The sequence below is a fragment of the Trachemys scripta genome, chromosome 2, assembly GCF_013100865.1.
Source record: "Trachemys scripta elegans isolate TJP31775 chromosome 2, CAS_Tse_1.0, whole genome shotgun sequence".
In the NCBI taxonomy this organism is placed as follows: Eukaryota; Metazoa; Chordata; order Testudines; family Emydidae; genus Trachemys; species Trachemys scripta.
Window position 1 is genome coordinate 48,277,717 of NC_048299.1, and position 27,439 is coordinate 48,305,155.

The following is a 27,439-nucleotide window of genomic DNA, read 5'->3' on the forward strand; positions in this document are numbered from 1 at the left end:
CATAAAAGTGCATTCTTGTTGGTTGTTATAACCTTAATACGTATTCTTCACAACTCAGAGATAGATATAGGTTTCATTTTTAGAAGATACTCTATACATTTTTAAACAGTGACTTATTTTGAAAACTTTTCAGATTAGTTTTATAGCTATATCAGAAAATGAATGATTGTTTGGTTATTTCATTTACCATTGGTAAATGAAGCAGATATTTATGAAGTCATTGGGAGGTGAACTATCTCCAATTCAACAGGTTAATCATTAGTATTTGGAGGATTTTCTTGCTATGTGTATTAGGAGGAGAACTTCACAAGACAGACATTTAAATTGTTTTATTTAACTAAAACAACAACATTATGTATTCTGGATTTTTTTTCTTCAACAGCAAACATATAATATTTTAACAAAACAAGCATATGAATTTTTTATTTTAAACATTCAAGTTTTTTAAAATCAGGTTTGTTTTTGTTAAAATAGTTTAACTAAAATAGTCAATTTAATTTTTTTTTAATATTTCATTAAACTATGACAGCCAGGTCATGAGAAACTTAAAATATTGGCTTCTGCAGCTAACTCAGTCATCTTCACCTTCATTTTCTTGTTTGTTCATAATCTGGAAAAGAAAAACAAGCTTTCCTGCTTTTTCAGGTCCCAAACGATTTCTCAATTTGGAATGAATTAGTCCAAAGGAAGAAAATATTCTTTCTACACCAGCAGAAGAAGCTACTGCTGTTAAAAGTGAGATTATCACTTCAACAGCCTCTGAATCCAAGTGCTTAAGTGACTTCCACCAGTACTGGTGTGACTTTCCCATTTTTTTTAAAATGCTTGTAATTTAACTCTGTCATTGCATATTTCTATTTTTAAGATCTCACTCAGTTCCTTCCAAATTTCAACAGCATCAGCAATAAAACAGCTATTTCCATGCATTTTGTTCAAGGCTGCAGAAATAGGCTTCAGGGTACTCAGCATGTGTTCAACATTAGCCTTTATTTCTGGAACACTGAAGCCTTTGGCTAGGAGGTGCATCAAATGAGCACTGCAACCGTATGTTAGTAGCTTGGGACTATCCTTCTAAATTTCTTCTCATCTTGAATACATTTGCAGCATTGTCTGTGACCAAGCTGCGTATTAGACATTTGAATTTTTTTTCACATTTTGTTATAGCTTGTACTGCTCCTTCTTGTAAGTATTCTGCTGTGTATGCATTTTCTGATGTCTTCCTTACAGAAACAATTGATACAACAGAAGAAGGGAATGTCACACAAGCACATACAATAGGATCATTGTGGACATTTGCTCCACCCATCAAGACTCGGGTTCACAATTTCAGCTTCTAGACCTTTTGCACACTGCTCAATTTCTCTTTTCTTCACTTTATCTAGCAATTTGCCTGCAACATCTGCTCTGTTGGGTGGACTGTATCCTGGTCTTAATGACTGAACCATATTAATGAAGTATGGGTTTTCAATCATATGGAAAGGAGAGTTTGTTGCATAAACAAACCAGGCAATTTTTTCATCAATTACCTCTTTTTGTAATCTGCTGATTCTTATCGCAAATTTGTCTATGGTTGTTTCTGGATGATGGAGATGATTTTTCTTTTTGCTACATGTAATATACTGTGGCTATGTGACATACACGATGTGAGTGAAACACTATCATTGGCAGATAACTCTGAAACTGTAGAAAATGATGGTGATCTTGAAGGTGGATAGTCTTCAGAATCTTGTATGTTGAGGATGGATTCTCCTAAACAAAATAAGTCAATGCAGTTATTTAATTATTATTACCATACTGTTCATTTAGTATTACTCATTGTATTCACTGACACTCACTACTACTTTAAAGGCGAAATTGTAAAAGGAAGATCTATCTATTTCAGCTATTTTTTATCAAAACTGCATCTAAAATGATAGTATCATAGAATAACAACTATATTTTTTGCTCAAACATGAGAATTCAAGAATAGTCCAGAAGGAAGACAAGCAGTCCTTAAGAAAGAAGTATGAAATAAAAAAGTTTACCAACCTGAAAATCCTGCATGTTCAGATGTATTCCTTTCATCATCTTCAACACAGCTTCCTCCTGGGAAGGAACACTTACGATGTTTCATTCAGGCAGCCAGGCCCTGCATTTCTTTGTTGCACTTTTTGCATTTTGCACGCATGCTTGTCTTATCCACAGGTAGAGGAACTTAATTAAAAGATTCCCAAACTGGGTCACTTTTATGGCCTGCTGTCATTATAGGTTTTCCCTTCTAGTGAGAGAATGGTATGGTAGATCTCAAATCAATGAAGGCCACACTCAAAAAGACCTCAAGACTTCTGGAATATGCTGCTCAAACAGAAGTCTTCACTTTCATTTCTACTGCCTGTCCCTCCCTTCTCACATTTATCTCCAAACTTCTTCTCCTTGTCCAGATCTATTCTGCCTCAACAATCCTCTATTCATTGAACTTTTTGAAACTTTGCACTTTTAGAGAGAGGTAAGGGATTGACTGTACACAAATTTGCAGAAGGACAATAGGGTTGAGGTCTGTTATTTCTCACCTCTATATATTACTTTATTTAAAACATTTTTGCTGTTAACAAGCATGTTATCTCTGGAGACACAAATTCACAGTTTGAGAACTGCAAAACTAAGTATCTCTGATGGTATCTTCTAGACTGAGCACTGAGTCCCATTGGGTAGATAGAAAGATTAACCTAAATAATCTATACAGAAGCCTGCGGAACACCATAAGATTGGGTTCCTAATCCATGAACTCCTTTACAAAGCTTTTCTTAAACATTACATGAATATATTGTCTCATAATATAGAATTAGAATTTATAATCCCTATTCCATGATGAGATATCTTTGAGCTATAATGTATCTTAATTAAAAATATCTTTAGATCGTTTTTTCCTCAAAAAGCATTTAATAAATAACATCTGATTTTTTTAAATCATTGATTTTTATCTACCCTGATGAGTTTACACTTTTTGTACAGCTTTAGAAATATTCATCTGTTGTGAGAGTAGAAGAAGTGTGACCAAGTGTGAACTGCTTCCAGTATCTGCAGTGAGAGAGACAAAGCTCAACCGTCTTGTACTGGACTAGAAGCTTGTATCAGAAGGGGAATAACCATATAACAGTTTTTTTCCAAGTTACATAAAGTACAAATACCTTGTTTTGAAGGAAGAATTGAAACCTTGGCTCAGTCAGCCAAAGCACTATTTATTTGAGCATGTTAATATGGACAGAGTGGAGAGATAACTCGGCCATAGTTCATTCAGGTCTTTGAAGATGGCTAGGACCTTGAAATTAAACCAGAATTCTGTTGGTAGCCAATGCAATGTTCAGTGATCTGTGGTGGTACTGATAATTTTCTCTCTCAGGTGCTTGGCAGGCTGGTTCTTGCTTAGGGTCTAACTGATTGCCATATGTGGGATCAGGAAGGAGTATTCCCCTAGGCCAGAATGTCAGTGACTGGTTTTGTTTTGTTTTGTTTTCCCCACCTTCTGCAGTGTGGGGGTGGCTCATCTGGATATTATATCTCACTTAATCCCCTGCCATTTAGGCACTGATCCATCTATCTTACTCCCTGCCTGTGCCACACAAATTTAGCCTCCTGAGGACTATAATACCTTGGTCTAATTTTATATGTTGGGGTTAGCGTGTGGGTGCAGGGTGGTGGTGGTGGCCTATGATATACAGAGGTCAGACTAGAAGATCTGATGATCCCTTTTGGCTTTAAATTCTAAGACTCTATGAAAATGTTTTGCCCTTCCTCCAGAATCACATCAGTCATGCCTGGAGCAAGCTATAGCTAGCTGCTCCTCATCTAGACCTACAATTCCCCTAGCAGCACAGTGCTTGAGGGAATTGGTATATTTTAGCTGAAAGGATACTTTAGATCTTCTTTCCAAATACTGATTGCATCTGAGCCTGTGGCATCTTGTGCTCTCCCTACTTACTCTTCTAATTGAATTAGATGTGATATGATGATTCCCTGTGGTGCTCTGCCTGTCAGGGCCTTGGAAGTTAAAGGTACTCATTGATAATCACTGGGATCTCTTTGAATGGAATGAGTGGTGTTAACTTAAAGTAATTCCTTCTGCCAGATCCCAAAAATAGAGTGTGAGGGCTGGTCTAACACTACAGCGGGGATTGATGCTCTGAGATTGATCCACGAGTGGTTGATTAGCAGGTCTAGTAAAGACCCGCCAAGTCAACTGCAGATTGCTCTCCAGTCGACCCTGGTACTCTACCTCCCGATGAGAAGAGTAAGGTAAGTCGACAGGAGATTTTCTCCTGTTGACCCCCCGCGGTAACTCGACCTAAGGTATGTTGACTCCAGCTATGTTATTCACATAGCTGGAGTTGCGTAGCGTAGGTCAACTTACCGCGGTAGTGTAGACATAGCCTGAGTGGCACCTTGTGATCCACTGTGTGAAAGGCAGAGCTACTACAGATCTTAGACGTCTTTCCACTGATGTGAGATCACCTCACCTGTATATTGTGTGAGTGCTGTCAGATAGGGCATTGTCTGAAACCTAATTTTAAAGGATCTATCAGTAACCTTTTTGTTTGAAAAAATAAAAATAAAAAAAAATTACTGCTCAGATTTCAGAGAGGATTAGTCACACCTTACTTTCAGTTAGAGACCTGGAGGAGGAGCATTATTCCAGGAAAGGGTGGATGGAGCCACAGAAGAATATCAATAGTCTCAAAACACCCAAGGTAGCAAAAGGCTGGAAATATTGAAAGTTCTGCAGTGAAATAAAAATGGGAACAAACTGAAATTAAGAAATAAACTTGTGTTACCATCATCTTATGTTTATAAAGAAGATATACAAAATATAAACTTATTACTCATTTAAGGTTTTCATAAGATTCTTATGGAAATCTTGAGTACCTATGATGCAAGACAATATCTGAGTACTGGGGGATGGTGGAGAAAATTCCTTGATATTTTTCCCAAAATTTCTTCTTAGTTAGGGCTTGAAAGGCTGTCTTATTATATAGTAATCTTTTAAAAGTGGGCTACAAAAATACGAATTTGGCCATTTTAAACACTACCTTAACTTAAAGGGGGAAATGATTTTGATGTGAGGACAGTTTTCAATTTAAACAAAAACCCTTTTGCTTAAACATCTTTTTCCCATGCTTAAAGCTAAGGGTAAACTACTTAAATTATAACTTTTTGTTTTACCTGGCTTATATTTCGTATCAAATCTTGAATAACCTTTTTATTTTATTTTTTTTGCAGTGGACAGGCCAAAATCCCAGCAAGTTAGAACCTCTGGTACCATAAGGCGAACCTCTTCTTTGGACACAATAACAGGACCTTATCTCACAGGACAATGGCCTCGTGATCCCCATGTACACTACCCCTCATGCATGAAAGATAAAGCTACTCAGGTAAAATCTATACAATCAAAAAAATCTATAAAAAAAAAAAAAAATCACAGGACAAAAATTGCCTGATAAATTGGTCTGTCCCTGTTTGCATTTTATTTTCTTGTCCAAAATGTCAACTAAACTCTCTTCAGTAGAACAGCAGCTTTTCTTTCAAAATCTCAGCACAAATATATAATTCTGAAAAAATTAGGGTATGATAATGTTTTTGTAATTTGGTGGTTTGATCTTACTAATATATTGAATAATTCAGAATGTTTCTGTGCTTTTAGAAAGTAAGTTTTCAATAATCCTTCATTTTAATTAATAAGCACAAGTATATACATTTTAAAAATATAATTGAGGTGAATTTCTGTCGGTGGCAAACTAGTAAATTATGAATAGGTGCTGTATTCTTTTCTACAACCTTAATAAAGCAGTCCTCTTGCTGTTGTAATTTTTGCTACTCCTGAAAGCAGTGAATGAAAGGTTAGCTTCTAATATCTATTAATTACTTACAATATTGGTGGTAAAATGACCTGGGGAATGACAGTATGAAGATAGCTTTTGCACTCATCACTGAAATGGTCTAATATTTTTAACTCTTGGAAAATACCACTCTTGAAACAGATTGAAAAGAGTTCTGTTAAGTATTATAAATTATTAAATTCAAGCAGAACCATAGTTTTTACTCTAATCTCTAAGATTAACCAGTCACTTTACCTTTTTTGTGTTTTGGTTCTTTTGTTTTTGTTAAAATGGACAAGAAAAGTTGGACATTATCAGGTGCTGGGCCATGTGGCTTTTCTTGTATTTTTCAGAAATTAGACGCACACATTTCATTCTATTAGATAGAGAGTGAGATAGGAGAAAAGCTTGTACTCCTCAGTTACCTATCCTTTAAACTTGTAGAGTTGCACACGTTTTTAGTCAAGCAGTTTCCATTAATAGCAATGGGAATGGCATTGCTTAAGCCCAGTGTAGGAAACAGTATTTTAGTGGTGTGTATTATGAACATTTCAAAGCAAGCCATAGCTTTTGATTTCTGATTCAAGTTCATCAGGCATTTTGGACCAAGAGGATTAGTGAATACTATTGGTGCAAATGTTTTTCTAACATTCAGAGGTGCACTGGCATAGTAGATTATTCAGACTATTTTTTCTGTCCTCCACCTGGAAATACCCTTGACTATTCAGACTAGCAAGTGGCAAATTGTGTTCAACATAGCTAAATTTAGACTTGGAGGAAAGAGCCTAAAGTAAGAACATCTGTTAAATATGCAGATGTTACATCATGCTAACGAGGAATCACAATTTACTCAGGTTAACCCAACTTCTAAATGCAAGCCTTCAAAGTCAACTTTGTAGGTCCCCAAGTTTTTACCTTTAAGACAGCGGTTCTCAAACTGTGGGTCAGGACCCCGTTTTAATGGGGTCACCAGGGCTGGGGTTAGACTTGCTGGGGCCCGGGCTGAAGATGAAACCCAAGCCCCACCACCCATGGCCAAAGCCTGAGGGGTTTAGCCCTGGGTAGCGGGGCTCAGATTACAGGCCCCCCGTCTGGGGCTGAAGCCCTGGAGCTTTGGCTTTGTGCCCCCCTCTCGCCCCTCCCCCAGGGCATGGAGCTTGGGATTTGGCTTCGGTCCCCAGCCAGGATGGCAGGGCTTGGGCAGGCTCAGGCTTGGTCCCCCATTCCTGGGGTCATGTAGTCATTTTTGTTGTCAGAAGAGGGTCATGGTGCAATGCAGTTGGAGAACCCCTGCTTTAAGAGATAAGTCTTGTTCAGCATCTGTGGAGAAAGTTTAGTGTTAAATAGCTTGTACTGTGTTTCGGCTTCAAAGGACTCAGTGTCCATGATAGTGCTAGCCTGACTTCATGTCTTATGTACCAGCTTACTATCCAGGCCACTGGTTGTATGTTTGAATCCCATCACAGAATCAAGTTGGGGTTTAAGCTACTAATCGCTTTTTTTGTATGAGGACTGCTGTTGCTGATGTCATTGATGAATAGGCAGTTTAAAACATCATCTTGATATTTGGTTGAATTTGAAGTTGGCCAAATATTCTGCAGTACATTGTATGTTGGATGTTATAAAAGCTAACATATTAATGAGCCATCATTCCATGGGAATGGAGGCAAGAGTTAAACAAGCCTTACAAACTGTTATGAATTTACCGGACTTGCAGCCCTTGTAATTTAATGGAACAAATGGTTGTGTATTGAATTGAATTGTAATAGTTTATTTTAATTTTATATTTTGTAACTTCGAGTGCTTGTCTCTGTGTAGTGCATTTCAGGTTGCTCATGTGCCCAGGACCAGAGAATTTTTCCCTTGGAGTGTCTGTTTGGTCCACACATGCACTCTCACTCTCCTCATGCACCTCACTGAGGACATAAAAGGCACTGCCAGACTGCCGCCATTTTAGTTTCTTCTTACAGCTTGTGGTTTAGGGTGGAGTTTCAGTGTTCTGCTGACTTCTTCGGCTTTTCCTTGTAAATAGATCAAAAAGGTAGTCTCAGTTGTTTTAGTCTAATTAGCAAGCTAAATTGTTAGGTTTGGCTTCCTAACTTTGGGACTCTTCCCCCCCCCCCCTCTCCTCAGGGTGGAGATTGATTCAGTCACCTCTTGGAAGCTGTGGGAATTTCAGCCCTGGCCTCCCTAGCCTGTAGGGTCTCCCTCAGGTTCAGGTGTCTTCCGTTCCCTCCTCTTTGGGGTAAGGAGACTTCCTGTCAGGCTTTTCTCTCTTTGGCACAGGAGGCCCACACTCTTCCTTCTTGGGCTGTGCTTGTTAATTCAGGCCAGCTGTGGCATCCAACTGGCTCCTCCCTAGACTGATGCCACTTTTTACCATGGTCCTTCTCTCCCCTGGATTGGGAGAGCTCTGCAGGCATCAGTGTTTCCTGGTGTCTCTGGGAGCCGCTCTCACTAGGACCTCTGACTTCTTAGGGTGGCCTAACTTATTTTGCCTTTTGGTACCTGGTGACATTACACTGAGCTTACCAGTGAGGAAGAAAGGTCTAGCAGCTCATACCACCAAGCTTGAACAAGGATATCATTGTAATTTGCCTGGTTTCACATTTAGGAGTCCTCCTTTCCTCTGACAGCAAAATTGTTCATTAAAATAATTTAAAAATAGACTTCAGTGATACAGACTACTCTGTACAGAACATGGCTATGCAGTTGTCCATTGTCAAGTCTCCAATGTATTCTTCTAAATTAAGAACTTGATAACTTCTACAATCCATCAACAGACGTTTGTTCAATAAAAGATATTCCCTCACCTACCTTGTCTTTCTCATTGAACCTAATAATGAAAATTCCTTGTTTCTATCTGATTTCCTGTTTCCTTTAGACAACTTCAGGTTTCCAATGTTTAAGTTATTTTCTAGAATAAATATGAATTCAGCAACTTCCAGATTTTCCATGAAATCATGGAATGTAGATATTTCTGCATGTACTTTGCATCAAATCGTCAAAATGGCTGGTTAGCGTTTGCTAATATATTAGATACAATATGGTTGACTAAAATCATTAAGGCTTACTCCTTGTTACATAGATGCAGTGGGCCAGGTAACACAAATTTTTCTGTATTTTTGATTTTGTTTTTAAATAGAAATTGTGGTCCAACTGTTGTTGAAGTGTTTCATGGGCAACTGGTGCTTCACTTCTGAAAAATAAGGCTACTAAGATGAAGTGGATTGTTGAACTTGACTCTGAATGGTTATTGAATCTGAGGGCTTGAAATATCAGATCAGTGCTGAGTGTATTTACTTCATTGGCTTTCATTTTTAAAATACTCTTTTATTGGTATCTTTTCTAAGGAAACAGGAATATCAAACACTTACTATTATTTTTCCCTTCTCATTCCTGGGCTTCCTCCCACTCCCTAAAACGGAAAAGGATAGAAGACAAGTTTTAGCCTTCTGACTGTAAACTAAACTTAACCTCTTCCAGTTGGAAGGGTCAGCCAAGCAAGGGAGGTTAACAGATCGAAGGACAAAAGTATTTTCTTCCAGGGAAAAAAAGAGGAGGGGAGATTGAATGTATGAACATATAACTACAAAAGCAAGATGTCCACCAGGCAGACCAAAAGTAAAGCTAGATTTAAAAAAATTTATTAGGAAATCCTGTATTTTGCTTTTTCAGTAGACATTATATGTGGAGCTGAAGTAAATCATTTGATATGCTTCTATAAACCAATCCGTAATGGACTAAAATAAAATATATATTTTGGTTATATAAATGGTGACACTACAGGGAGACATTACATTTTTTCTATACAGGAAGGCTCCCCCAGGAATGGTGCTGGAATGAACAATGACACACATGCATCCCAAAAACGGAATGAAGACTATGCTGAGACCCTCACATGATGGAAGTGACAAAGGGATAAACTTGGACATGTAGGGCAGTTTGATAGGGAGAGGACTGATTTCTGGGAGAACAAAAGACACGGACCTTTTCTGGGCAGCCTATTAAGACATGGCCTCTGTGAGCTTATTATCAGGCACCATAGCCTTTGTAATGTATACTTCATCACTTGTAGTGTAGATTTCAGCAGCAATGTCTATGCAGCAGCGTTTACGCAGAGTACCAAAGAAAAGAATTTTGCTTTCTTTCTTCTAACGAGTAACTATAATTCAGTTAAAAGAAGAACAGGAGTACTTGTGGCACCTTAGAGACTAACAAATTTATTAGAGCATAAGCTTTCGTGGACTACAGCCCACTTCTTCGGATGCATATAGAATGGAACATATATTGTGGAGATATATATACACACTTCATATAATCACTTCAAAAGTTTTTTTCTCTTAATTAATTGGCCTCTCAGAGTTGGTAAGACAACTCCCACCTGTTTATGCTCTCCGTATGTGTGTATATATATCTCCTCAATATATGTTCCATTCTATATGCATCCGAAGAAGTGGGCTGTAGTCCACGAAAGCTTATGCTCTAATAAATTTGTTAGTCTCTAAGGTGCCACAAGTACTCCTGTTCTTCTTTTTGCGGATACAGACTAACACGGCTGCTACTCTGAAACCTATAATTCAGTTGTTTCTCTCACTGTTGATGTGTTTTGATGTACTTCACATGAGTTTCTTGAGAAGGAAGAGAAAAGTAAGCGGAAATCTGCAATTCTAAAGTAAAGCAGGCAGGGATCACAGCCCTTTCCATGTCCCTGATGTACTACATATGATGGTCCATGCTGGCAAAGAGAGGTGTCTTTGTCCTTGAGGACATTTGGGTACCTGTTATTATAACTGGTCTGCTTGTTATGATTTTTTAAAAGAATAACTAATACATTTTGAGTTTATTTATTTCCTTAATAGAGGAATAATGTCAATGTATAACAAATATAGCATCATTCCTAATCATACGTCCTTAATGTGCACTACACTTTACAAGCTTAGCACCTTAGTGTGTGGTAAAAATGTCTGTGTCCTGTCTACACTAGTATTCCCACTGTTGCTGCACCAGTAATATTGCAACAGTGGGAGATTTTTAAAAAATGGTAGTATAGAAATTGTGCGGTGGTAGTGTAGAAAAGCCCACGCTACTTCTGTCAATATTTTTTCCCTTCTTGTAATTCTGGAAGTCCAAATAGATTCACACTGCTTTTCAAATGATCCATCTTTAAAAATGAAATCCACTTTGCTTAGTATATGAGAGCCACTTTCTCAGTGATCTGTTCAATTTTCCATAAATCTTGAAAAGCTCTCCAGAGGACTGACGCCTGTGGTACATTATAGTCAACATTATACATGAATGTGTATGCAGTGGTGTAGCCGTATTGGTTCCAGGATATTGGTGGGTGAAGTAATATCTTATTGGACCACTTTCTGTTCGCGCACATAGAGTGTCTCTCTTTCTCACCAATGAAATCATACAAAAAAAATAAGACAAAAACATATCACGTGTGTGAGAACACTTCACAAAACAATCACTTTATATCTGATCTCTCAGTGCTTATCCTCAAAGGAAGCCTGCACAACACATTCAAAAGATGAGCCTGGGAGCTTAAATTCATAATTTTGCTAGATGCTAAACTCATGCATTGAATAGACACACTGTGTTTATGGCTTATTAACATCTATGACATGCTAAGCCCCACTCCCCCTTCTCATGCCTGGAGGGGAATTAACAGGTCACTTCACCTTGAATGGTCCCTTGCAATATGTGTTACATAGTTATGCTAAACAATCTGTTCTACCTTGTATTCAGCTGTGACTTTCTGAGTACATTTCCCAGACCTGAGGAGGAGCTCTGTGAAGCTGAAAAGTGTGGCTTTCTCAACAAAAGGTAGTCCAATAAAAGACATTACTTCATCCACCTTGTCTCTCTAATTATACATGAATGTCTGATTAGGTATGTGGTTTATTCTTCTGTTCTTTGTTCTGTTGGTGAATTTAAAAAATGGATTAGTCTCTTCCCAACCCCCCACCCCACACACAACCCCCCCCCCCCCCCCCCCACACACAACTTTTAGTATGAATGTAGAGGACATAGATAAAGAAAGAAGGCTTCTCAGCTATGCAACAATGTGTCTATTTTGTACATTCAGTTGCTCATGATTTCAGAGAATTTAGGATCAGCATTATAGCTGTGTCAGCATTAAACTCAGCTCTTAATCTTTTTCCTACTTGGCTGAGGAGCCTTTCCATAAAAGGGAATAGTCCATTTTTGGAACAACTTCATAAAAAAGTGTATTTTTAGAGTTTTAAAGTTAATGCCATCCCTTTCTGAAATGCAGAATTGACCAATCACTGAGCAAATACATCTTCCTACTTTTCAAAATTGAATATTCTAACTAAATATCTTTATATAAATATAATGCTCAAAAGATGCCCAACTGACACTTCACTTTTTTTTTTCCTGATTGAATTTAAGTCCTGATATACAAGGCACTTTCTTGCCTGTGATGCAGCATGATCAAAGTTTTTTGCAAAGGTAGTTTTTTACTGAGTTATTATTTTCTGTGATTCCTATGCTAGCCAGTGTCTTACAGCCCCTACCTTTCAACTCTCCAAGACAGCTGTGCTTCATAGAAATGCTTTGAGTAGAATTGGTTGATGCTTACATCTCTTGGTTGTAGGAGGCCTATTCTTTCTAATAGCAGAATCCCAGTGAGGAGTACTTCATAGAAGGAGATCTGATGAAGCCTGATAATGTTCAGTCCTAAATGCAAGCATCTTCTTTCATAAGATGTCTTCCCATTTGTCTTCCCTTATTCCTTGACGGAGGGGTCAGAGGTTAGAAGAGTGAGTGACCCCAACTGTTCCTCAGTTCCTTCTTAACCATTGAAGCTGCAGCGAACTCTGATTGCATGTCATGTCCTAGATACTTTGTCAATCTTACCTTTTTTTCTGCCTTTTCAAAACGATTTTGTTTAATTATGACATGTTTCTTTATTTGAAAGAACAAAGAAGAAATGGTACTTGTCTGGTATGGATATTTTCTGGATTGCACAAGTGGGAAGGCTACCTTATGCATTCCTTCTGGCGGGGGAGGCTCCTCAAACCCAGTCAGCTAAGTCTGGCAATATGCAAATCGAGCATCTACTTTGTAGATCTGCTAGCGTAAGTGACTTTTGCCTGGCTTAAGAGTTGCCCTCATTCTTCATCTTAACCAGCTACTGAGCCCACTCTCAAAGTTGTCGTAGAGTTGTCTATGGCACAGAGGCCCTTGGGTCAACCTAATCCAGCTTCAGGGTTCTGATCACATTGGGGACCAGAGGTCCCTGGATCTTCTATGCTCACTTAACATGGTATTGAGATCCTGATGCCATCAACGTTTCACAGAGGTCCTCAGCTTCCTCTAGGTTGACCTAATTTGGAGCCAAGATTGTGGCACTGAGGTCCCCAGAACCCCGTGGATCAATCTAACCTGATGCCAAGGTTCTGTTACATCTAGGTTAACAGAGTCCAGTGCCTAGGAACTGGCACTGTGGTCTCTTATAAACAACTTGATGAAGCAATGGGGTGTCTATTCTATATGTCAATAATATTTCCACAGCAGTCTGTATTGTCTGAGTCTGGTGCAAACATTTTGGTCCCATTGACTAGTTTAGCACTTGCTTAAAGTAGTCAAGTGCTATTATAAGTGGGGCTGAGGATCCGGCACAATTGACTGGTGAGCCACTTACAATGTGTACCAAACTACTTCAATTGTGTGTTTCTAATATTTACTGAAAACCTGTCTAGAAATCCAATATTTTGGTAGATGAATCTATCAAAAAATAATAAATCTTTAGTCCTATCTTAGGCTTTTATGCCAGCACCCATCACTGCAGTGCACAAGCATCTCATGTTAGATTGGCGTAGCAAGGTCTCTAATGGAGTTCATGGAGTCTGTGTTTTTCACCGTTGGTTGGTAGGGAGGTTCTGCTTTGTGTCTTTATGAAAGCTTAGATCTTCACCATGTGTTTGGCAACTTTAATTAAAAAAAAGTGCCAAGGCTCCTAACTGGCCATTTGTCTTTAATAACTTGGAAAGCAGATAAATTCAAGTATAGGTGGCCATCCCCCTCTCTGAACTTTCCAGTCTCAAAACTGTGCCCAGGCACTGGATTTCATGAGACTTTCATGTAATTTAAAGTTTCCAGGATAAGCTGCTTGAAATAAAGGATGGCGGCAAAAGTAGGAATTAATCGTTTGACATTTTTTCTAGGTCAGAAAAAATTGTGTCCAAATTGCTTTAAAATTCTGGATACCCAACACAATTGCAAAATTGGAAGTGAAAACTATTTTTTGAGGAAGGGCCAAAAATCTGACTTTTAGTAGAAAGAATTCTCAACTTTAGCTGCTTCCTTTCCATAACATAAGGGTATGTCAATGGTATCCACTTTTAAATTCCATGACCAAGGAGCCTCACTTTAAGACTTTAGGAATTTAGGAATTAGACACTTAAAATGAGACAAGGAAATTGTTTGTTTGTTTAGGAATCTTTGTTGGAAGCCTATAGATAGCCACTATGTTGTTGTCTTACCCAGTCACGTTGGGACACAACAATCCATCTTAGCACAAAAGAAGAGCAAGTGACGAGCTTTTGCACTCTCGTGAAACACCCAAGCGCAAAATTATTGATCCTGGATTTATTTTCTAAATTCTAGTCAATTGCATGATGCTTTGTCTTGAATTAGGAAGAAAGTAAGTCCCCTAGCCAAAGCTATATTTTCCATTTAGGAGAATTTCAATACCTTAGGTTGTGGTCAGCATTTCTTTTATCCCATCTGTAATACAATATATGCATATATTGCCCTTCACAAATAGTTCCAGGTTTCCATACGATTCAAAACAAAAACATCAAAGAAACCTTTTCAATTGTGATTGAAACAGAGCAGACTTATTCTGTAAATATTTATGAACTCCAGTCATTTGGCAATAGCTATTTTCTTTCTGAGCTCAAATGAGTGTTTAGGCTATTGAGTTGTCTTCCACATCTTTTTCCCCCCTTCAGAAACAAGACTTTAAAAAACTGCTAGTGAAGTTCAACTTTTAGGCATGATCAAATAAGGAATCTCTGCAGAATGGGAAAGGAACACTAGAATCATGATAGAAGGGTGAAGTCAGCTTCATATGGGAGGGCGGGGGAAGCTTGTGAAGTACATCAAAACACATCTTCACATGCACATCTCTTTACAAAGGCCTAGTTATACTACCAGTCTCTTTTTTGGTTATTTTCTTGATTCTCTGAAATATTGGCAACTTTTTTAATTGGTGTTGAGAGATGACCGTGTATTTTACTCTAACTACTGTATAGCATATTCATCTATTTATAGAACATGGGAAACCAGAATTTATAACCAAAGTAGTGGACATGATTGAACAGATGGCAACCAGTTTATTTAAATAAATTGTTCAGTGTTAGCTATTAGCATTGGATGCCACAAGGGATTTTGTTAAGGTTTAATCATAAAATATATAGATTTACTTGCATCTTGATCTTCAAATATGTCTCCCTAAATATACAAAAGTGTCAATTACATCAGAACAGTTGAGATTTTTTTTTTTTTTTGTACGTTTGTGCACTCAAGCTGTGTCCTGTGTGGTGAAGTATTCCTAGAGCTCCTTGTACAAAGGCTGTTTTTAATTTTGGAGCTTCAGATGTCACTGACTCCTATCAACAAGTGAGGACCTACCGTATTTGTCTCGTGACCAGTTCAGATCTTTCTGTCATAGTCACCTCCGTATTCATGAATTTCTTTGTGCTTCTTGGCTGAGCAAGGTAATAGTTTGGTGCAGAGAAGTATTTTCTAGAAGTTTTCAATAATTACAAGGAACATATGAAAAGTACAGTGATTTCACAGAGAACCCAAGCCACCAATAAGAAAATATCACTTTTTTTTTTTAAAGTTGACTTGAACAGTGTGTGACTAGTGAGAAATAGGGAAGAAGAAAAGAGAAATATACTTCTCTTTTACCCTGCCACGCCTTCCAAGAGCTGATATTTTACCACACACTTAGTATAATATTTGCTTTTAATGTTTGATTCTTTAACCAGTTTTTAGAAGTAAGTTGAAAAATGGCTTCTCTATGACAATGATAATTTCAAACATAGTATCAGTCACATCACACATTCTCTATTTTAAACTATTTCCATGTAGAAGAAGAATTATGGACACCCACTGTACTTCCTTGGACTTCAGATCTGACTTGGTCTGAAACAGTGATCGTGTAATGATCCTGCAATGTGATCAGATAAAACTCATGGGTTCAGGAATGTTGTTTGAAGTAGACTACCCAGACATAGGATTCTATGCTGCTGGATTAGACTATAGGATCAGGACACTAGTGAGTTATGTACTGTCAGTTCCAATGATATTTTGAAAGGGAAAAAATTAAAAGAAACATTTGAAAATTTTCTTTACAAGTGACACCTTAGATTTAAACTAGAAAAATGTTTAAATTTAATGTAGCTTTGTGTTTTCTTTGAGCATTACAGCATAAAAAATAGTAGTTAATTACACTTGGATTTAGTCAGCTTCTGTTAACTTTTGGTTTCTAATACACAGCCTGGGTGTTTTTGTTAAAAACAGCCAACAGAAGTAAGGTGATTGGGTGCTCTCTTCAGGAAACTTATGCTGCTAAACTATGCATTGTGCAATTTGTTATTCGAAGTCCTGCAGAATTCTTTTTATGCACAAATAGGTAACTGGTTAATTTAGATTATTCTTTTGAGAAGCACAAATAACACCTTCTGGAGAAATGTATTTAGAATTCTTGTAACACTTCCCCAACAAATTATGTTCATCACATAGACTAACATAATTTGTTGGGGCAGAGTCATCATGGTTTTTGTAAAGGGAAATCATGCCTCACCAATCTACTAGAATTCTTTGAGGGGGCCAACAAGCATGTGGACAAGGGAGATCCAGCGGATATAGTGTTCTTAGATTTTTCAGAAAGCCTTTGACAAGGTCCCTCACCAAAGGCTCTTAAGCAAAGTAAGGTGTCATGGGATAAGAGTGAAGGTCCTCTTATGGATTGGTAACTGGTTAAAAGATAGGAAACAAAAGGTAGGAATAAATGGTTAGTTCTCAGAATGGAGAGAGGTAAACAGTGGTGTCCCCCAGAGGTCTGTAATGGGCCCAGACCTATTCAAATCATAAATGATCTGGAAAAAACAGTGAGGTGGCAAAATTTGCAGATGATACAAAACTACTCAAGATAGTGAAGTCCCAAGCAGACTATGAAGAGCTACAAAAGGATCTCTCAAGACTGGGTTACTGGGCAACAGAATGGCAGATGAAATTCAATGTTGATAAATGCAAAGTAATGCACATTGGAAAACATAATCCCAACTATACATATAAAATGATGGGGTCTAAATTAGCCGTTACCACTCAAGAAAGAGATCTTGGCGTCATTGTGGATAGTTCTCTGAAAACATCCACTCAGTGTGCAGCGGCAGTCAAAAAAAAAAAAAAAAGTGAACAGAATGTTGGGAATAATTAAGAAAGGTATAGAAAATATCATATTCCCGCTATATAAATCCATGGTACGCCCACATCTTGAATACTGTGTGCAGATGTGGTTGCCCCATCTCAAAAAAAGATGTATTGGAATTGGAAAAGGTTCAGAAAAGGGCAACAAAAATGATTAGGGGTATGGAATGGCTTCTGTATGAGGAGAGATTAAAAAGACTGGGACTTTTCAGCTTGGAAAAAAGACTACTAAAGGGGGATATGATAGAAGTCAATAAAATCATGACTGATATGGAGAAAGTAAATAAGGAAGTGTTATTTACTCCTCATAACACAAGAACTAGGGGTCACCCAATGAAATTAATAGGCAGCAGATTTAAAACAAACAAAAGGAAGTATTTTTTCACACAACACACAGTCAGCCTGTGAAACTCTTTGCCAGAGGATGTTGTGAAGGCCATAACAGAGTTCAAAAAAGAACTAGATAAGTTCATTGAGGATAGGTCCATCAATGGCTAATAGCCAGGCTGGACAAGGATGGTGTCCCTAGCCTCTGTTTGCCAGAAGCTGGGAATGGGCGTCAGGGGATGGGTCACTTGATGATTACTTGTTCTGTTCATTCCCTCTGTGGCACCTGGCATTGGCCACTGTCAGAAGACAGGATACTGGGCTAGATGGACCTTTGGTCTGACCCAGTATGGCCGTTCTTATGTCCTTAACATTCAAAAATCCAATATCAGTTTTAGTAACAGCCAACATCCGCTAAAGTAATCTCACCTCTTGATGTCCCTTTGTCGTCATCCCTTTGAATTCCTCCACTGATTTCCCCCTTTTCCCTATCCTATAAAGTTTAAACTTCCTATCAGGGCCTTTCATATCTGTTCAACCTAATCTCTTACTACATCATTTCTGTCCTCTGTGCACCACCAGTTCTGCTAGCCTATTTGTTCACTTCTTCCCACAAGTTTCTCCATGCCTTTCACTATGTCATGACCTATATGGCAGGGATAGGCAATATTTCAGAAGTGGTGTGCCGAGTCATCATTTATTCACTTTAATTTAAGGTTTTGCGTGCCGGTAATACATTTAATGTTTTTAGAAGGTCTCTCTATAAGTCTATATTATATAACTAAACTATTGTATGTAAAGTAAACAATGTTTTCAAAATGTTTAAGAAGCTTCCTTTAAAATTAAATTAAAATGCTGATCTTACGCTGCCAGCCTGCTCAGCCCACTTCCAGCTTGGGGTTCTGTTCACCTAGGCCTGCAGCGGGCTGAGCAGGGCGACTCGAGGTCAGGGCAGAGGGCTGGGGGGGGGGGTGGGGGGGCAGGGCAGAAGGCTGGGTGTGGGGGGGAGGTCAAGACAGAGGGCTGGGATGTGTGTGGGGTGCAGGGCAGAAGGCTGGGGTGCTCGGCTTGTGGGGGTGCTCCCAGTCCCCTGCCCTGAGTGGCTCAGGGCAGGGGGCTGGGAGGGATATGCCCTGTTCCACCCCCTTCCCGAAGGCCCGTCCCTACCTCTTTCTGCCTGCTCTATGGAGCAGCGAGCACGCTGCCGCTCGGCTCTGCTCCGCTCCGCTCCGTCGCCGGCAGGGAGAGGGGGGAGGAGGAGGGGCCGGAATGCACCACATTGTGGGAAGAAGGGGGAGGGGGAAGCTTGGCTGCCACAGGACCAAGCTTCTGCCTCCTGCCCCCGCAGGGGAGAGTGGGGGGCTGAGTGGGGCGGGGGGCCGGGACCCCTCCCCCCGCTCTCCCCTGCAGGGGCAGGAGGCAGAAGCTTGGCCCTGCGGCAGCCAAGCTTCCTCCTCCCCCTTCTTCCCACAGCGTGGCACTTTCCGGCCCCTACGCCCCTCCTCCTCCTCCTCCTCCTCTCAGTTGGCAGGCAGCGTGCCATTCAAAATCGGCTCGCATGCCGTGTTTGGCACTCATGCCGTAGGTTGCCGACCCCTGCTATATGGAATGCCCTCTTTTTCTGATCTGCCAAGCTTTTATTTATTAAAATCCCTCCCTATTACTCTTTGTTATAAGTGACCTGATCCAGATTTGGAATTTTTTTAAAATTATGAAGCCTTTGCAGAATGATGATTTTGGGTATTTACACAATATATCAACACAAACAACATTTAAAGTTTTAATTCATGGTCTTTATAGATCTCCATAAAGAGAGACATATCGGATGTTGGAAATATACAGAAAATGTTGCTACTTAATACTGTTTTTAAACTACAAAATACTAAGGAAAATGTACAGCAAATAATGATCTGTAGGAATGGGATTCGGGGATTGTGTATCCCCTGTGAAAATGATGCTGTTTTCTTTTCAAACAGGTTTCTGCATGTTTGTGGGATTTTTGCAGTTTTCTGATTTCCGTTGCTGATACCACATTGATGGATTTCAAATTTCAGTGCATTATCAGTTAACTGATTTATTATAGTCTGAGAAATACAAAACTCAGAATCCTTGGCTACAAGCAGTTGTATAAAATGCTCTTTTCATCATGCTCCCTGTAGGCTGGGGGTGCATATATTTACCAATTTGAGTAGTAATATTTCATACAAGTATTCCCAGTGCCTTCTAGTGGACTACTGACATGATTAAAATTATTTACATGCTTAATGTTTGACTTTACAAATCTTTGGACCAATACAAGTCCTTCTATATATAGTAGTAGTTTTTGTTCCTGTATATTCAGTTCAATAAAGCATTTTAAAAACACATGCACACTGCATAGCAGATAATCTCATTGTCACCTCATCCCCATCCTGCTGTTTGTTGTCCACACTCATAGCATCAGATCCATTACTAGCTTTTGTGGCAAGAACCATGTCTTTGAGTTGTAAAGCACATAGTGTGCATTTGGATGCTTTAAAAAAACAAAAAATGAAACATTAAAGTGCTGCCAGATTCAAAAGATTATATGCTCTGGACTATGTACTGTGGTAAAAATAGCAAAAATAGTAAGACCATTTAAGTGATTGGAACTGGGCAATTTCAAACAGAACCATTGTTTTTGTTTAGTCTTGTATGTATGTGTGATGGAGCTTCACTCATCCTTAGAGCACCCTGTTGCGTCGCCAGTATCCTGGGCTCTTTCTGGAGGCTGTCTGTCTCTCACTGGGTCTTCTGTGGCTCAGTCTTCTGGCCAAGTCATAAAGTCCAAATCCCTTCTGAGGTAACAGAATGGTCCAAATGAAACTCAAAAAATAAATCTTAAAATTAATAACTGCTTCTGCTTTGCCCTTTGAACGGTTGAAGTCTTCTGCTTCTGGGCTCCTTTTCCTGGCCCCTGCAGAGCTTCTCTTCCACAGCAGGATAGTCTCACTTACAAGTCCTACCCTCAAGACTTCTTCCACAGGAGCCTAAGCTGGTCCCAGTGGGTTTCTTCCATCTATTGTACCCTAAGCTAGGGTTCCCCCCACAAAGTAGCCTACTCTGCTCCCTGGTGGTCTTCCTACTCCCTTTCCAGGAGCCAGACTCAAACTGTAGGCCTCTCTGGTGTAGAGGGATTTCTAGAGCTTATTGACAAGAGCGCCTCCCTGTCTCCCTTCCCCAGGGACCACAATAGTTCTATTGTGACTCTTATTGTCACCTGTAAATCTTCATTCAGAGCTTGTCCCCAGAGAGGTGTATTCTAACCCCACCTCTTGTGGGTTCCTCTGGGCAGCAACAGCCAAAGGCTTCTCTAGAGAGAACTTTTTGTCCCACCTTTCCTTCTAAGTAACTTTTTCTTGATGCTTTTCTATCAGACTCTTTCTAGCTCAGCTGTTCCATTATTAATTAACTAAAGAGTGCCACCTGGAGTACCTGATTGCTCCCAGGTGTGGCCCACATGGTCCAGGTATACCCTAACTCTCCTGAAGGTCCATTGGCCCTTTTAAGATTAATGAATGAAGAAACACAGACCTAATTATCAGCAGTTGATATAGAGCTCCTCCTAAGTGTCAGATAAGTTACTTTAGTATTGTACTTTTAAGTGACTGCTCCATCACTGCTTTAAAATTTCTACTGTGCTATGCAAAGATCACCCTACTACTGTTTCCTGGCCACGATTCTTAGCTGAAAACTTTCAAAAAATTACTACCTTTTATAAAAGCTAGATTGGCTTTCCTTTTATGATGATTTGTATCTGGTTCTGAAACACAAGCTAGATATAGTAGCTAATGCAGAGGACTGGTAAAAAAGTATAGTTTATTTAGAATTTGGGTAAATTGCAGAGGTGATGGTGCAATCTGCACCATTTCTGATCTAAATGCAGTGGGAAGAATGTTTGGAGGTACGTATATCTGGCAGGCATGAAAAAGCAGAGCAGAATTACCATATGCATTTTGGAGGAAACACCAGTCTTCACAAAATTGGGTAAATTAGAACAATGGGATGGTATAATGCAAATTGGGATTGAGGAAAGCAACCAAATGTATCCTCGTCAGAGGTTTTTCCCCTCTATTTTGGTCTCCTGCGAACAATTTCTCTCAATGGAGACTTGAACCCTGGACCTTCATATCCCAAAATAGCAGCTCACTCCACCTTTTTAACTTGAGAAGGATATTGCAGAATTGTGTTATCCTGTCCTTTCCACTCTCATTTAGTTTAACCAGCTGCCATATCTTGTTTTAAACCAGGGATCGGCAGCCTTTGGCACGCGGCTCGCTAGGGTAAGTGGGCTGGGTCGGTTTGTTTACCTGCCATGTTCACAGGTTTGGCCGATTGTGGCTCCCGCTGGCCGCGGTTTGCCACTCTAGGCCAATGGGAACTGCAGGAAGCGGCGTGGGCCGAGGGATGTGCTGGCTGCCGCTTCCCGCCAGCCTCATTGGCCTGGAGCAGCGAACCGCGGCCAGTGGGAGCCGCGATCGGCTGAACCTGCGGACGCGGCAGGTAAAAAAACCAGCCCAGCCCGCCAGGGTGCTTACCCTGGCGAGCCGCATGCCAAAGGTTGCCAATCCCTGGTTTAAACTAAGCTTGTAAACTCTTTGGAGCAAGGACCGTCTCTTATCTCTATAGATAACACAAGAGGGCCCTTCTCTGGTTTGGAGGTGTAGACGCTACTGTAATACTGCTGCTGATCCCTTATTTGTTGTTACCACATTCTCTTTAAGCAGAAGACATCTGTAAAAACACGGTTGGTTAGCTCCTGCTTCTGGCCTGAACTGCAACATCCTTGCTGTTGTGACTCATTGTGGTCTGATGTTGCTGTTACTTTATTTTGCTATTTAATATGCTTGACAATTCTATAAATGAGGAAATTAGGTGTAATTGTAGGACAAGGATGTTAATGTTAAGCTGCCATGAATACACACTTTTTGTAGAATTGAAAACAAAATGAAACTTGAAAAGGCTACCATAACAAGTAATACAAAGAGAAAAAATACTCTTTGAAACAGGATGTTTTTAAGGCCTTCCTTCCCACACAGTTTTTGTGAGATGGGTTTAACAGTGTTTGGGGAGTAATAGATATGTTACCACTTTAGTTTACATATATTTGCAAAAACAGCAGTCCTGTTTGATTGTAGTAAGAGTTTTTGTTTGTTTTAAAGGTTAGTCTTTGTTTGAATAGGATATACATATGGGTCTATGCCCATAGTATTTTGGGATGACCGCGCGCACCCGTGTTTTTACAAAAATATTAATGTTTGACATGAGGTTAAGACAGAGTTGAAAGCAGCAACGTAACAGTTCTGAGGGAGAGATGCTGGCTGGCTGAAGATATTCAAAGAACTGCATGTTATTTTAAGCCTTCAGGACCTGAATTTTCTTTTTACCTGTGTGAATATTGATTCTCTTGGAGTCAAATATGGTGTTGCCTGACTTAAATGCTGTATTTGAGGAATTACTATAGTGTAGTGTTGCAAGCAAAGGACCCGGTCCTGTAAACTCCTTCACACACAAGTAAGTTGATGCAATAGTCCTGTTAAGCTTACCAAGACTACTTATGTAAAGATACTCACATTAATAACTGTTTGAAAGGCCGTGACCTGATTTAGCAGTATATCCACAGAAGAACTTTGAGGCAACTTAGGGGCACAGAGGGCTAGGATTTTAGTAGAAAATAAGGTCAGAGGCAGACTGAAGAGAATGCTAGACCTATGATTCTTAAGTCAGTGAGTTGTTTGTTGTTTTCTGTGTCTCTGTCTTTCGTTATTAAACCAGTTGTAGCACAAGTAAAGTGTTCCAGCCTTTCTGTATCCACATTTCACATTGCTGCTGCTGGAGTTCTTAAAAGTAAATGTAAATTTTAAACTCTGCAGCTGTTGCTTTTGCTGTCAATTACTCTTTGTTCAAGATAATTACAGACTGTGTGCATATAGTAAATGAAAATAGACTGGGGTAGACTATTGATTCTTTTTCTACTCACTTCTCACCAGTAAAAAAATGTACTAACTCCAGAGCTTTGTCTACATTAGTTGTCAGTTCTGCTTCCCTCACCAATTAAATCAGGAGTGCAGAGGGGGGAAGGACATGATCCTGTTCCCCAATTTCTCTATTTAGACCCCTGCTGCTGCTGCCTCTGACTCACATAAAAACGTTTAAGCAGGAGGGCTTCCTGTTTCTGCTGCCTCATGGGGCAGTGTCTCATAGTTTTTTTAAGAATTCATTTTGTACTGTTTGGCCTTCATCTTTTTATAATGTGAGGATTAGGTTTACAATATTTTTATATAGTTAACAGAATTTACATTTCTGTTGCTTTCTAATCTAAATGTCTAAAGTGTTGTGAAAGCATATATTCCAAGGTTTTTTTTTTTGTTTGTTTTTTTTTTTAAATTGGAGCAACTTGTGATGGTGGATTCTTTTTCATTATTTCTTGTAATCCTTTAGAAATTCTGCTAGCTCTTTGAACAGTGCTGAAAAATAGAAAATACACCAGATTCCTTTCAGTCTTTTTGCTTTAAAACTGCTGGGGTGTGGTGGTTGGGGAGAGGTAAGGTCCCAATCTTGCAAACATACATGAGTAATTTTATGTACATAAGTAGTTCCCTAAACTCAGAGGATCTACTTATGTGCAAAGATGCATGCAAGAGTGTTTCTCTGTAGAATCAGAGCCTTATTTTGTAGTAAGAGAGAGGTCATGAAATACTGTCTGAATGACTAACCTATTTTTATGACAGGCTTGAAAACCTGCCTTAACTCCAATATTTCCACATTTTCCAATGTGTAAATAACCACCTTAACTTTGGCTTATCTGGTTTTCAGATATTGGTGGTAATTGTTTTTTAAATTACAGTGTTCTGTTGTTCTCCCATTTAAGTTATTGTTACATATTTACAACCTTAAATTAAAATTAAAAAACTATTGTGACCACACTGCAGCAAAGCATTTTAACTCCACATAATAAAAAGAAAGTGTCTGTTATAATTTTTCTAACTTCTGTAACTGCCATTCACTGTGCTGAGCTGACCTTGAAGGGAGGTCATGAACGAATGAAATAAAGGTGATGAAATGAAAGGACTTGATGGGAGATGCAGTTACTGTTGAAGGGAGAAAATGTATAGAATTGTCTATTTTCACTAACTAACTTCATATGCATTGAGAACATTCTCACTACATGTATGTCGGTTTTTGAAGTATGCATTTACATGCATGTGTAGACAGTATACTGAATGTTTCAATACATTGCTGGAAGATGAGACCAGTAAATTGTGCAGAAAGTTTGTCTCTTACATGGTGAATTCAGTATATTAATATAAAATAGCAGCTAGAAGTTGAACTAAAAACCTCACATTTGCTGTTTGTTTTCTTTAGACACCTAGCTGTTGGGCAGAAGAGGGATCAGAAAAGAGATCGCATCAGCGTTCAGCATCATGGGGGAGTGCTGATCAACTAAAAGAGGTAAATAGTTTTACATGAAGTAGGTACTCGACAGGCCAAAATTGTAATGCATTTTTTAAAAAAGTTTCACGCTAGTATTTTGGAGCCTGGAACGGTGTCTGGGTGCACACCATCACCCATGCAGATTCAGCCCCTAGTTCAAGACAGTGACTTTAGAGCTGCTTTATTTTGTGCCAGCTGAACCATCTCTCCCCAGCTCAACCTTTTGGCCTTGGAGGAGGAGCAGGAGTGGTTGGTGTAGAGACAGATTTGCCACTTAGGAATTTTCCCTATTCAGTGAAAGTTTCCAGAGTAGCCTCCCAGAGAATAGTTATCAGTGGTTCACAGTCATGCTGGAAGGGCATAATGAGTGGGGTCCCGCAGGGATCAGTTCTGGGTCTGGTTCTGTTCAATATCTTCATCAATGATTTAGATAATGGCATAGAGAGTATACTTCTGAAGTTTGCAAACAATACCAAGCTGGGAGGGATTGCAAGTGCTTTGGAGGATAGGATTAAAATTCAAAATGATCTAGACAAACTGGAGAAATGGTCTGAAGTAAATAGGATGAAATTCAGTAAGGACCAATTCAAAGTACTCCAATTAGGAAGAAACAATCAGCTGCACACATACAAAATGGGAAATGGCTGCCTCAGAAGGGATCTGGGGGTCATAGTGGACCACAAGCTAAATATGAGTCAACAGTGTAACACGGTTGCAAAAAAAGCAAACATCTTTCTGGGGTTGTATTAGCAGGAGTGTTGTAAGTAAGACACGAGAAGTAATTCTTCCACTCTACTCAGTGCTAATTAGGCTTCAGCTGGAGTATTGTGTCCAGTTCTGGGCACCACATTTCAGGAAAGATGTGGACAAATTGGAGAAAATCTAGAGAAGAGCAACAAAAATAATTAAAGGTCTAGAAAACATGACTTATGAAGGAAGATTGAAAAAATTGGGTTTGTTTAGTCTGGTGAAGAGAAGACTGAGAAGGGACATAACACTTTTAAAGTACATAAAAGGTTGTTAAAAGGAGAAGGGAGAAAAATTGTTGTTCTTAACCTCTGAGGACAGGACAAGAAGCAATGGGCTTAAATTGCAGCCAGGGAGGTTTTAGGTTGGACATTAGGAAAAATTTCCTAACTGTCAGGGTGGTTAAGCACTGGAATAAATTGCCTAGGGAGGTTGTGGAATCTCCTTAAAAATCTTAAGTGATGAGCAGGTTAGACAAACACCTGTCAGGGATGGTCTAGATAATACTTAGTCCTGCTGTGAGTGCAGGGGACTGAATGATCTCTCAAGGTCCCTTGCAGTCCTGTGATTCATACAATGAATGAGGTATATTACTTTTTAAGAGCTCAAGAAGTGGAGCAAATTAAGTCATGGCTGGTCATGATTTTTGAGGCTTGGTGAGGAAGAGGCTAAGTGATTGAAATCAGGAAATAGATGCAGCATTAAAATGTCTATGGGGATGGATATATTAATTAATTGAAGTAAAGCTTTGTGAGTTTTCTCATTACGCTTAAGTTTGGGTTATATTTCATTTAAAAAAAAAAAACCCTACTGTAAACCAATGTTAAGATTGCAAAGTTTAGTACTCAAAAGTTAGAAAATACAAGAATTAAGGTTGTCTGAGCAGTGTTTGTTTACACAATTAAAACTTTTTTTCCATAGGACCCCTGCCTCATTCAGTGCACAAGATGGATAGTGCTCACTGAATTAGCAGCTGTTCAATATTTTGTGTTATCTTTATTGTTTAATGTGTGGTTGTAGGTGTTTTTTATTGCACACTATTCAACTTTTGCCCTGAATACAGAATCATTAATTTCTTGGGGGCTTTTCTGTGGTGTTCATCACTACAGTATCTGAGTCTTCACAAACTTTAATTTATTTTCACAGCAACCTTGCATGGAGGGTGTGTGAGATATCACCATTTTACAGACTGAGGTATAGACAGATGAAGGCTGAAAGTGTATACTAACATTGGGAGTCCAGCTTGAAATGGCTAGGACGTGATATTTCAACTAGCACTTTAGATGTTCAAACCACAGTTCCCATTGACTTCAGTTGTAGCTGTGAATGTTCAGCACTTCTGCAAATCAGACCCCTGTGGTCTCAAGTTTCACACCGGAAAACAAAGATTACAAAATTGACTCCCTGTGAAAAAATTGTTTTAAATGACTTGCCTAGCATCATAAAGGAAATCTCTGGCAGATCCAGGTCTGGAATCCAGTTCTCCAGGTCAGCCTTCAGCTGCCTTAGGCATGAGACCACTTTTCTCTTCCTGACATTCTTTACCAAATTAGCTTCCCACCTTCTGATTTCTGTAACAAATGAGGCAT

The 27,439-nt window shown here is 39.2% G+C and overlaps 1 protein-coding gene across 2 annotated transcripts in view; it reads left to right on the forward strand.

Moving 5' to 3' along the window:
* The window catches only part of GLCCI1 (glucocorticoid induced 1), a 96,858-nt gene that overhangs the window by 21,985 nt on the left and 47,434 nt on the right, over positions 1–27,439 (forward strand). For both annotated transcript variants that reach the window (XM_034760522.1, XM_034760523.1), the window contains exons 2-3: positions 5,254–5,405; positions 25,035–25,121. In XM_034760522.1, coding sequence (XP_034616413.1) covers positions 5,254–5,405; positions 25,035–25,121 — 239 coding nt within the window. The remainder of the gene's footprint in view (positions 1–5,253; positions 5,406–25,034; positions 25,122–27,439) is intronic.